At 39.3% G+C, this 12,738-nt stretch overlaps 1 protein-coding gene across 1 annotated transcript in view; it reads left to right on the forward strand.

The window, feature by feature from the left end:
• The first annotated feature begins 3,618 nt into the window (after positions 1-3,618).
• The window catches only part of LOC134336725 (caspase-1-like), a 55,767-nt gene continuing 46,647 nt past the window's right edge, over positions 3,619-12,738 (forward strand). The window contains exon 1 of the mRNA XM_063031137.1: positions 3,619-3,719. Coding sequence (XP_062887207.1) covers positions 3,707-3,719 — 13 coding nt within the window. The 5' untranslated portion in view covers positions 3,619-3,706. The remainder of the gene's footprint in view (positions 3,720-12,738) is intronic.

Consider the following 12,738-nt stretch of genomic DNA (forward strand, 5'->3'; position numbering starts at 1 on the left):
TAATTTAAATAACTTCCTTGGCTAGCATAGACACTAGGGTGAATGATCTTCCTATGCCAAAAATTTTGATGACGTGCATTGATCTAATACAAAAACAGTTTGTTCAAAATATAAAAAATCTACTCAAAAATGTAGAAAATAAAAAATATTTAGGACCACTGTCAGTATTAGGAAAGTTTAGTATTTCATGGTATATATGCCAATTGAATAACCAACCCATCAACACTTGCAATCAAAGCTCACTCACCAAAATTAGCCACATCTAGATTTTCAATGAGAAGATGGTTAATATCTATAAAAATGTACTTGGATGTGAAATTACCCAAAAGAATAATCTTCAGAAAAGGAAGACAAAAACTGCAAATACCGAGGGAGTAGTAAACTTTATTAAATGTAAGCACACTTAAAACTCATGAAAACATCTAGAAACAGGTTTAGCATTGAGAATATATAAACATTATGTATAATATTTTTTGCATTTTGTTTTGTTTCTTAGCATTCCAAGTGAAGGCCACAAAAGATATTGAAGATTATTATCAGAAGGCAAAAAGGTCTGCAGATGGAAGAAGAATTTCCACTGGGGGTTATTTTGAGAAGGAAAAAAGAGATCTCAGTGATGAAGAGGAATATGAGGATGATGATGAAGATGCTGATCATACTGATTATAGTGAAGCTAAAGCCAAACAAGTGCAGAAAACAGGAAAAGCATTGGACAAGGAAAGAGACAAAAGAAAATTTGCCAGGGATATTGATGATTATGTGCGTTAGTTACAACTAAAGTTCCAATTCTCTGTCAGGTGTTCAAAATTTAATTTGTCAACAGCAGCTACTTCGAATAAGAAAAAAAATTAAAGATTTTTACATGTCTCTTTGCTTTTGTTAGTCATACAGTTTACATTAAAAGTACTAAGCTTAATATATGCTGAATTATGATCACATTCCACTATAGACCTATTGTGGCGATGAGCAACTTTCAGTAAGCCCAGGTCATTGCTTATGCAGGAATTGATACTGGCCATGACCAACCTCTCAAAGCTCTTCACAGTAGATGTGAGTGCAACTGAACGAGTTTTTGAGGCAGCTCACCTTGCTCTTCTTGGGCACTGGCATGATTGTTGCTCTTTTGGAACCTCCGATGCAGCAGTGAGAGATTTCTTAAACATTCCCACTAGTAGTTTACACAGGTTTTCATTGTCCTAACAGGTACACCATCAGCGCCTGATACTTGAAAAGTTCACTGTCATGAAAGATATTCTGACGTCAGCCTCCAAGACAGAAATCACAGGGTCACCAGATCCTGCAGGGATGTGCATAGATGTAGTTTTATTCTCCTTTTCAAAGTGTGCAGAAAAGGCATTGAGCTCACCTGGGGCTGAAGCAACACAGCCACTCACTGATGTTAGGTTTCGCTTTGTAGGAAGCATTGGCCTACAAACCCTGATGTACAGAGCTGTCATGCATCCAATTCCATCTCTAACTTCAATCAGAATCGTTTTATCACTCTTAAAATAGCCTTCATAAACATAAAGTCTGCAGATGCTTGAAGTCCAAAGCAATACACACAAAATGTTGGAGGAACTCAATGGGTCAGGCAGTATCTATGGAATTGAATAAACAATTGATGTTTCGGGCTGAGATCCTTCTTCGGGACTGGAAAGAAAGAGGGGAGATGCCAGAATAAAAAGGTGGGGGCAAAGGAAGGAGGCTAACTGGAAGGTGATAGGTGAAGTCAGGTGGGTGGGAAAGGTAAAGGGCTGGAGAAGAAGGAATCTGATAGGAGAGTGGACTGTAGGAGAAAGGGAAAGAGGAGGGGACCCTGGGGGAAGTGATAGGCAGGTGAGAAGACATAAAAGGCTGAGGGGAGAGGGAGGGGAAATATTTTGAACTTAACATTTATTATTATTAGTTTATTATTGTCACATGTACTGATTAGATCCAAACTAAAGCCCAGCTCCCTTCTAATTGTTGCAAAGACACAACATGTTGAAATAGGATTGATTGATTGATTATTTATTTATTTAGTCATTCATTTATTTATTGATAAAGCCCTTCCAGCACTTCAAGCCACACCTCCAAGCAACTGGATTTAACTCTAGCTTAATCACAGAACGATTTAGAATGACCAATTATCCTACCAATCAGCATGCCTTCGGACTGTGGGAGGAAACTGAAGCATGCATAAGAAACCCATGCGGTCACAGGGAGAATGTACAAACTCCTCACAGACAGTGATGCAAAAGGAATGTGGGTTGCTAGTACTTTTAAGATGTTATGCGCTGGCTTGTTATGTCATTGAAGAAGGGTGTGTACCCTCCAGATCAACCCTACAGCCATCCATGACTTTGGCTGGCTGAAACTGTCAATGTTTTGCAACAACAACTAATGTACTGGAAGAACTCAGCAGGTCATGCAGCATCTGGGAGGAAAGAAACTGTTGACATTTCAGGTGAAAACTCTGCATCAATCCTTTTCCCTTCATTTATGTTTGTCCTTTGCTTCCTCGCTTTTTCCCTCCCCATTGCATAATCTCCGATTTCTTTATTTTCAGTGTGATGCTGTCACTGTTCTGATTAGAACACGGTTTCATTATCAAATTATCTCATGAAAATCCAATACGAAAAGAGGTCTTTCACAATATTAGTATGAAGGAAGTGAATATTTCTTTAAAAGTCAAGTTAAGGACAAGGAGGGCTATTTCAACCACAATTTCTCCCACTGAGCACCTCCAGGCACTGGAAGTCGAGCAGAAATGCCCATTTGTCTGCATACTTCATCAGAAAACAAAGTGATGAAATTAGGCATCAGCCCTGTGACACTTTTCTGTGCTGTATCTAACATTTTGGCTGTATTTGGGATTGGGTTGGGGGATTTACAGGAACTAGCAGAAATTTCATTGGGTGGTTTAAACTAGGCAGTTTCAGCACCCCTCCTATGGACTTGTCACAGTTATTTCTCTTACTAGAAAACTAAATAACTGCTGAAATTAAGAACAAAAACTGTTGGAACTGTAACACTAGGAAGAGAAACGGAGTAAACGTTTCAAGTTGAAGACCGTTGTTTTACTTTTTATTTTCGTTTCTGATATATCCATGATCTCCGAAACAAAGCTTGATGTAAAAATGTATAGATAGTCCCCAAACCTGTAGAAGCAATGGAACTGAGGAGTCCAGCCCCGAAAACATATGAGAGGACTGCTGAACTTAATGCAAACAGCTGTAAAGGAAAATAAGACCCTTGTCTTCGACTGGAAATGTTGTCTATGGCTGATACCGCGCTACGTTCAGTGATAATTGCCCTCAGTGCCAAACCGCCCATCATTTCACCTGTCTGTTTAGTCCAGTCACACTTGCCATTCGTAGATTTCCTTCGAACATATTATTTTACAGCAACTTTATCGCTTATCCTTCAGCAGTTCGAATCGTCAGATCTGCCCTCATGTCCTTGCATTCCTTCTGTTTTAAGCTTCAAAGAATTGTTTAGTGCAGGTTTTCGGGAAAAGTAAAACGCATCGCCCACTAAATGATGTGAGCACTGACTCCAAATTGTCCTCGGGAAGAATCTCAGATCCCTGTGCTGACAAGACTTTGATTACAGGAACTTCGAATAATCGGAAATTACGCAAAATCGGAAGTTTTGTTTTAAGGGGAGTCCGGGAAAGCTGCAACGGCATTTGATCGGGTGGCTTTTCTGAGTGCATTGACGAAGGATGGAAGCAGCAGGTAAATACTTACAACTGGAGCCTGCAACTGCAAAGTGGGCAAGGAAAGTTGGGGTTAGTGCCGCGAGGTACTGAAGGGCGGGAATTGTTTTCTTTCGTAATTTATCTCATACGCGGAAGCGAAATTTTTACGCAGGCCTGCAATGGCAGAGTATAAACCTAAAAGTTCACATGGAGTGCAATTTATGTTGTATAGTTTGACAGCGTAACTTTTCAGGTTGGCGCCTGAATAATTTAAACGCGTTAATACGCAGTCCTGCCTGGGGATTCAGTGTGCTGTTTCTGTTGCCACCTCAACGGAATTTTCGTGAATTCAGTGGGGGAAGGGAATAATGCCAAAAGTGTACTTGAGAAAAAATTTGTGAGAGAAGTAAGTAGGCTGGGTGAACAAAAGCAAGTAAAAGTACGGAAATAAGCATGATATTAAAGGCTTCTTATCAAATGCATATAAAATTCGCAACAAGATGGATAAATTAACGACACTAATAGAAGAAGTGCCTTCAAGGCGATCAGATCTGGGTGGGGATTGAGTGTTTAAGCATATCCATTATTTAAATGGATATGCAGATAAAAAGAAAAGGGAGGTCGTGTAGTGCCATTGAATCGGGATGAGATCGGCATCGAAAACATGGGGAGAACAAGTCATCATCATAAACACGAGGAAATCTGCAGAGGCTGGAATATCAACACGAAGGGTCTCGGCCGGAAACGTCGACTGTACCTCTTCCTATAGATGCTGCCTGGCCTGCTGCGTTCACCAGCATTTTTTGTGTGTTGCGTAAGTCATCATCATAGCTTGTCACACCAGACAGCCAGCCACTCCAGTGTTATTTGGTTGATGTTGAGCAGGTCAGTGTCAGCTAGATCAGGTGAGAGTGGGCAGTTGCGCAGAACGTGTTTGGTGTTCTGCACCCTTTCGCCACACTCACAGGATTCGCTGGTCTTTAAACTCCACTTCATCATATTGTCTCCCGTCCTACAAACTCCGGCTCTCGCTCTGTTGAGAGTGCACCACTTCCGTCTGTCAAGCAGTGCCCCGTCTGCTAACATTTCTGTGGGGTCTTGCACTGTATTGTTTGTTTGGTGGGGTTCTGGCTTCTGTTTGTTGCCAGAGCTCAATCCTGTATGTTTGGGGGGATGTTCCGTGCGGTAGTTCCTCCACTGTAGCAAAGCTTTTCCTTGATTTTAGGCGGTTGGAAACTGGCACATGATGATGTGGATCCGAGTTCTGTTTACCTTTTTCAATTTTTGTTGTAGTGTGTCTTTGGATCTCTGGGGGAGCAATGCCTGCAATTCTGTAAATGACGTTAGTGGGTGTGGGGCGCAGTGTGCCCGTGATTATTTGGCGGCGGGCGGGGGGGGGGGGAGAGTGATCTCTTGGAATTGCTGAGAAGAAAGGCGGATATGTGTCTGGTGGCGGAAGTTGCAGAGGGTTATCGTTTGAATGGAGGAATGGTAAACTGGAAAGCGAGGAACCAGGAAACTTCCCTTGTCTATGAAGAGAGGGAGGGATGAAAACAGGTGGGGGAAGTAGATGAGGTGTACTTGCGCGGAACAAATGCGACAGAGAGGGACCAACTCAGAAATTGAATGGGGTCCTTACAACAGCCACAATTTTGTTGCATGTAGTGAATATAGCCGACGGAGTATGAGGGCTTGTAGTGTTTGTAAAATACTGATTTTTAAATATCTTTGCTGTCTAAAGATGACATTCTTTAGATAAACTACTCCTTTCATAATTCTTTTACATAAATCTCAGGACGTTTCTTATGTTTGAGTGGTTTCTGTGGAAAAAAGGGACAAAGATTGTTCCTTTCATCACAGCCCTGTGGTCTATCATGAAGCCCTCTCTGAAATGACTTGGTTACTTTGAGAGTTATTGAGAGACTGATATTATTTAGACCATAGGAGCATAAGACAGATGAGCAGTACTAGGCCAATTGGCCCATCGATTCTGCTCTGCCATTCCATCATGGCTGATTTATTACATCTTCAACCCCATTCTCCTGCCTTTTCTCCATAACTTTCTTATCAATCAAGAACCTAACAACTTTCGTTTTAAATATACCCAAAGACTTGGACTCCACCGGCCTTTGTGACATTAAATTTCACAGATTCAACACCCTCTGGCTAAAAAAATTCCTCCTCATCTCTGTTCTAATGAGATGTCCTTGTATTCTGATGCTGTACCCAATGCTCCTCGACCTGTCCCACTATCGGAAACATCCCCTCCACATCCACTCTATCTAGGCCTTTCAGTATTCGGTAGGTTTTAATCTAATTGAGAAAACAAAATTCGGAAGTTTTCCATTTATTGGAAGTTTTACAGGTTCTATTGAGCAGATTGAGGATAGCTAAAGGAATCTTATTAAATGAATTATCTGTGGGAACTTGAATACAGATTACTTTGATCATTAGAACATAACAAGAAAATAGCAGGAGTAAGCCAATCAGCCTGCCTAAAGCCTGCCCTGAAATATGATCATGGTTGTTCTTTCCCAAGCCTCATCTCCTCTTCCTACCAGCTCCCAATAATTCTTATTTCTTTGCTCTTTCACAATGATCTAACCCCACCTTGAAACTTCTTTATTGATCCAAACTTCACACACTCTGTGGCAGATAGTTCTAGAGGCTGAGTACCCACTGTGAGAACAAGCTTGTTGTTGCCTTTGTTTTTAAATAATCATTCCCAAATCATACAGATCTGGATTATTTGCACTAAGAAAGCAAAAAGTGTTGTGGGAATTACATTGTGACCATATTTGAGGGACGATATTAAGTAAACAAAGTAATGAAGTAGTACACATTGAATTGTGTTGTTCAGTGAAACAGAGCATACATGCATAGGTTTAGAGAGGAGAGGCTAACAGTGCTTTGCTTGGTCTGGGTAGGAGTAGAGATCCAAGTTGAAGCTCTGCAGGAGTAATTGTGTTCTAGATATATGAACTGCAGATGGGGCTAAAGTCCACAAAATACATAAGGTTATCTTTCTAGACTATCCTCCTTGTTCAATGAATTACACTGATTGGCCATTTTTTCATAAGATTTGCTTTTTCAGAATTTTTTGTCTGGTTATGATAGAACACAAATATAATTTCAGACCACTTGTTTCACTAGGAATTTAGAGAAACAAGAAATTAACTTTTATTGAAAGTAATGCATTTAATTGCAAACAGTGCTGATGCTCTGCAATAGTTCAACTAAGTTTAAAATGTTTTGCTGAGGATTTTCATTTGTACTCAAAGTCTGAGGCTTCTTGCTTAAGTATCCAACAAGAATCAGCCAGCATTGATAGATTCTAGTTGCACTGATACCATTTCTTCATGACCACAATATCCTGGTGAAACCTTTCACAATGCTCGTTGCTGAGAGTGCCATGATTTGCAGGGAAGAAGTCTAAATGGGAATGCAGAAAATGAATATTTAGTGCATGTTGCACTTCATGTTTTGTATGCTTGAAGCATGTTGTCAACCAGCTGCATGCAGTTTGGTACACAGCAGTTGCCAAGAAAATTTTCAACAACCTTCCATGCCTTCCATGTCATGGCAGAACCATATAATTGGTGAAACATCTGATGTCACAACTGGCCTAAGACTTGAAATCATTGCACAGTCAAATAGAAAATGCTGTCCTCCACCATGTTAGCATTAGCTCATTCACCACAAAGTGATACTGTATAAAGTCCCCATTTTGTGTTATTTGGTCATCTGAATTTTAGTTTTCCTGTGAATTGATTGCCAAAAATAGATTTTTATTGAGTACTTTAATTCCTTTCTGAACTTGATTTTAGACTTCTATTATACCTGTACTGCATTCCACCTGAGCAAACATTTTTACATTTTAAAAATTCCCAGTGACTCTTCTTCTCTCATAATTTTTAAACTGCCTTTCATTCTACCTCTGAAGTTTCCCTCAGAAGGGAATTATTTATGTATTTTTGTAACTAAAGAAAATATTCTTTTTACTTAATTAAAGTGTAAATACAACAAGGATATGTTTTCTGCGACAATATAGGAAATTCAAACACATGCAGTTTTAATGGCCCAAATGAATTGGACAATAAACATCATTATTAGTTGAGATTTTATAAGGCGTTGGCCAGACTGTATTTGGAGTATTGTGAACAGTTTTGGGCCCCATAGCTAAGAAAGTATGGCCTGGCATTCGAGAAGGTGCAGAAGAGGTTTACAAGAATAATCCCAGGAATGAAAGGGTTAATGTTTGATGGCTCACTGGGTTTTAGAAGAATGAAGGGGGTGTCTCATTGAAACATGCTGAATATTGATAGGCCTAGATAGAGTGGATGTGGAGAGGATGTTTCCAATACTGGGAGAATATAGGACAAGAGGGCACAGCCTCAGAATACAAGGATATCCCTTAAGAACTCAGATGAAGAGGAATTTCTTCAAAGTTCAAAATAAATTTATTATTTAAGTACATTTACCCTGAGATTCATTGTTTTGCAGGTTTTAGGTGTAGCTTTAGCCAGCAGTGAATCTGTGGAATTCAGTGCAGAAATTCAAAGCAGAGATTGATAGATTCTTAATTTATAAGGGTGTCAAAGGTTTAAGGAAGAAGACGGGAGAGTATGGTTGAGAAGGAAAATAAATCGACCATGATCAAATGGCGTAGTAGATACGATGGGCTGAATGGCCTAATTCTGCTCTAGTGACTTATGGCCTCTTTGCCCTGCTCATGGGCAAGGCTTCTTCTTGAGAGGGAAAACTAGTGTAGTATGTTACCATAGTACCAGAGTGTACAGCCAGACATCTCATTGTTAGTAATAGGCCTCTCACTGCATTTGTATGGAAATACTGTTAGAAGTACACCATTTAATCAACCTGTATTATACTACTGTCAGCAATACACTGTTTGCTGAAATTGTATATTAATAACAGTAACAATAATTCACTGATAGATCTAGCAGAACAAATTTTAGCTGTTATTGATAGTTCATAAATTAGAAAACCATTTGTGGCATGTTTTACTGATGGCTTCTGATTTCATTCAGTAACCTACACTTAGATCCAGAAATTTGTTGGCAGAAATTGTGGTAAAGGAGTGCCAATCATCCTTAACTTCTCTTCATTCTCGTCTTTTTGCTCTGAGGACAAGGCGAGAAGTGGATTCCCAGTTGATCAACATTGTTGGCCCATCATGGTGGACTGGTTGTTGGTCTGCTCTTCGCAGCTCATATTTTTTTCTGATCAAGTGAAGTGTGCCTTTATCACGTCTGATGTTTCTGATGCTTACCAAGGATCTTTGGCCATAACTGGCTGACAAGTATAAAATTTGTTTGGGGAATGGTGGGGGTTAGACATCCGAAGGTCATATCCAGTTGATATTTGAAGATTTCTGACACACTGTTGATAGCTTTGAGAAGAACACAAACATTATTATGATGAGTTTCCCATAAAGCATTTTGAAGGCATTATTGGTGGTACCTCTCCAGTCTCTTTATACCTCGTTATACAACTCAAATTTCACTTTGATAAAGAAGGGTAAGGATGATAAACAAATTATTTCCTGGGATGTTGTTGTTCTGTGAAGGTGTACTAAAAGAGTTTCTGAAGTGAAAGACTAACTCTGTTAAATCATATCACTCAGCTAATTTGTGGGGAAGGATGGTCACCTACCTTTGGGAAATGCTTGACCATCTTGGGGCTCTGTCCCACGATGTTCAGTTGTGAGGGGCTGTTTGTAAGCCTTTGAACAGTCTGACAGAGGAGCTTTAATATATTCAATGTTGACCAAAGTTTCCAAGCTTCAGTAATTTTCTGGAGTGGGCTATAGGTCACATGTGCAAAAACAGGATGAATTGAAAAATTCACTTATCAGATGGAGGTCGAAGTGCCCTGTATCCATTCTGTATTTGAGAGTGATTCCAGAGGGGAGACTCTCTACTGAGGTCAATGATAATTGCTATGTTGGTGTTGAATTAGCTATTTATTTACTCTAGATTAACTAACAAGCAATTCTGTCTTCAAACCACAATCAAGAATACTGTCATCTAGTTACGCAGGAGCCTTAAGATCTCAGTTAAGTTTTGTCAGACATCCTCACTTACAAACCTTCACAGTTTATAAAATCAAGAGAAAGTCTTGGGTTTATGTACGATTCCTTTAGGATCCATGCTATGAAGATCATGTGAGGACCACTTAATTAACCTATACATCCACCTACCTCATCTCATCTGTGGCCACAAAGTTATTATTTCATCATGCAAGTTCCCGGCAGCTGTACCAGTTTCTCTTTCTGCTTTATTTTCATATAACAATGGCCTGACAGGTTAACCCAATATGACAAGAAACAGGGTCAATGGTGATCCCACTGTAAGTGGATATCCATCCAGGATATGGATGTCCTGAGAGGGTTTAGGCTATACTTTTTTAGCAGTCTGAGAAGAGGGAATTCCAAAAAGGACTGTCCTGTGACAATCAACACACAGGAAATGCTGCAGGGACTCAGCAGGCCAGCACTTTGTATGAGTTGCTTGGATTTCCAGCATCTGCAGATGTTCTTGTGGTTGTGTCCTATGACCATACCGCCTGCTGAATTACAATCTTGCTCAGTTCAGGTGCAGTGGCATATGTGTGGATATGCTGGAGGCTGTCAGCTTCACTGGTCTTAGCACAGTCAAAATCCAAATCTGATTTATTATCACATTACGTACAGTGTGAAATTTGTTATTTTTTGCCACAATGCTAGAATTTTTTTTTGCAGCTTTGTTAATTCCCACTGTAGGCATGCAAGTAATTTCCTTCGGTGTGTGGTAGCTAGTGTCCTAACAGTAACAAACTTCTAAGAAGGAGGTCCACGGGGGACTCTCTTGAAGCACTAGATGGAGTAAGTCGTACTTGACTTTGCTCCAGTCTTTTTTTCGTTTATTTACCACCCGTTTAGTGTTCACATTGAAGTGTTTACAATATTTTTGTATGCCTGAATTTTGACTTTTAATTCTTGGAAATGACAACCAGAGGGAAAAAGGCACTAACCGAGAGCACGGAAGCCGACAATGGAAATGGAGGAGAAGGAGGCGACCCTAAACAGGCACAACTGACTTTGGAAGTTATATCCAAGCTTTTGGATGACAAACTTGATAAATTTGATAAAAGATTTTTTAATCTCGAGATAAAGTTAAATAATATTGAAGATCAACTCGGAGCAATTAAACGTGAGAATGAAAAGCAACAACAATTAATTTCGGATCTTGATGAAAATGGCAGACAAAGGGACCACAGATTGAGCTCGTTGGAGAAGAAAGTAATCTCGACCACTCAAACACTGGAATGATATAAAGTCAAGATCATTGACCTGGAAAATTGCAGTCGCAGACAGAATCTACGGATCATAGGACTTCGTGAGGATGTTGAAAGTGGCGATCCCACTAAGTTTTTTGCTCAATTTTTAATGGAGGTATTCGGTACTGAAGTGTTTTCTAACCCCCCTATACTAGACCGCGCTCATCGCTCGTTAAGGGTTAAACCACCCAAAGATTTAAAACCCAGAGCCATTGTTCCACGATTCCACTATGTGCATACTAAGGACCATTTAATTCGAGTTGCACGTCGGAAAGGAGTGATTGAGCATGGGGATCTCAAATTTCATTTGTTGGAAGATTTTAGTCCAGAGTTGTTACAAGAGAGACCTCTTTTTAAGTCGGTGATGTCGGAATTATACCCTGCGTTGTTATATCCTGTGCGCTTAAGGGTTGTTTTGCCAGATAAATCACGTAAATGGTTTAAATCAGTGATGGAGGCACATCAATTTCTTGAATATCTTGACTAGTTTTCAACTGTTTAATAAATTTACTGCTTTCTCGTGTTTGAATGTAGTTGTTTATTAGTTTAAAACTAACGTGTAGATTTGTCTTTAAAGTTTGCAAATTCTCATTCTTGGTTGGATTATACCTGTATTTTTTTGGAATATAGATGTTTATTATGCTTTTATGTTAAGATTTCTTTTCTCTTTTATTATTTTATGTAAGTATTTTAACTGTTTAACATTTTGACTTGGTGACTTATTGTTTTATTTTAAATATTAGTAAGATTGTATTTTGTTTCATTTTTCTAGATTTCGCCTTTCAAAATGTCGCGCAACGACTGGGTTTTTTTTCAATATTTGTTTTGTCCTTTTCTTGGTATTGCTCTCAATGTTTTTTCTGTGGGCGGTTTATTACACTTCTTCCATTTGGAGTTATGTCTTCATGAGAGCTGGGGGTAATGTATTTGGGATTAGTTAGTGTACTGACTGGCTATTGGCCAGTTTCTTTTCGGGCATGGTGGGTGGGGAATGGGATTTCTTCGAGTTTAGTATTTTCCAATTGGGATGTTTTGAAGCTACAAATATGTTTGAATTGTCGTAGATTCCGGTTCCTCTTTAAACTTTTTCCTCTTCCTGAGTCATGGGTTTCCTGTGCAGTAAGGTTAACCCTTTGCATACCATTTGGCTTATTGTAGTAAAATGGATAATGTTATTAATTTTGTTTCATAGAATGTAAATGGTTTGAATCGTCCGATTAAACGGAAGAAGATTTTTAAAGTCTTTCATAGACTGAACGCTCAGATTATCTTTGCTCAGGAGACTCGTGTGAGGAGGGTGGATAATCTAGTCCTGACGAAGGGTCTCGGCCTGAAACGTCGACTGCGCCTCTTCCTATAGATGCTGCTTGGCCTGCTGCGTTCACCAGCAACTTTGATGTGTGTTGCTTGAATTTCCAGCATCTGCAGAATTCCTGTTGTTTGTGGATAATCAGTGTTTTTTTTAGGTTTTGGAAGGAATAGCAGTTTCATTCTAATTCACAATCTAAGATAAAAGGAGTCTCTATTTTTATAGACTCCTGGATTTCATTTGTTCGTTATGAAACAATTTCAGACCCAAATGGTAGATTTTTGTTAATTACTGGCTTACTTTATAATCAAAAAGTTGTTTTGGTTAATATTTATGCACCAAATACTGACTATCCTGAATTTTTTTAAGCATTTATTTGCATCTTTTCCTAATTTAAATGAATATAAGT

The sequence above is a fragment of the Mobula hypostoma genome, chromosome 23, assembly GCF_963921235.1.
Source record: "Mobula hypostoma chromosome 23, sMobHyp1.1, whole genome shotgun sequence".
NCBI classification, from domain to species: domain Eukaryota; kingdom Metazoa; phylum Chordata; class Chondrichthyes; order Myliobatiformes; family Myliobatidae; genus Mobula; species Mobula hypostoma.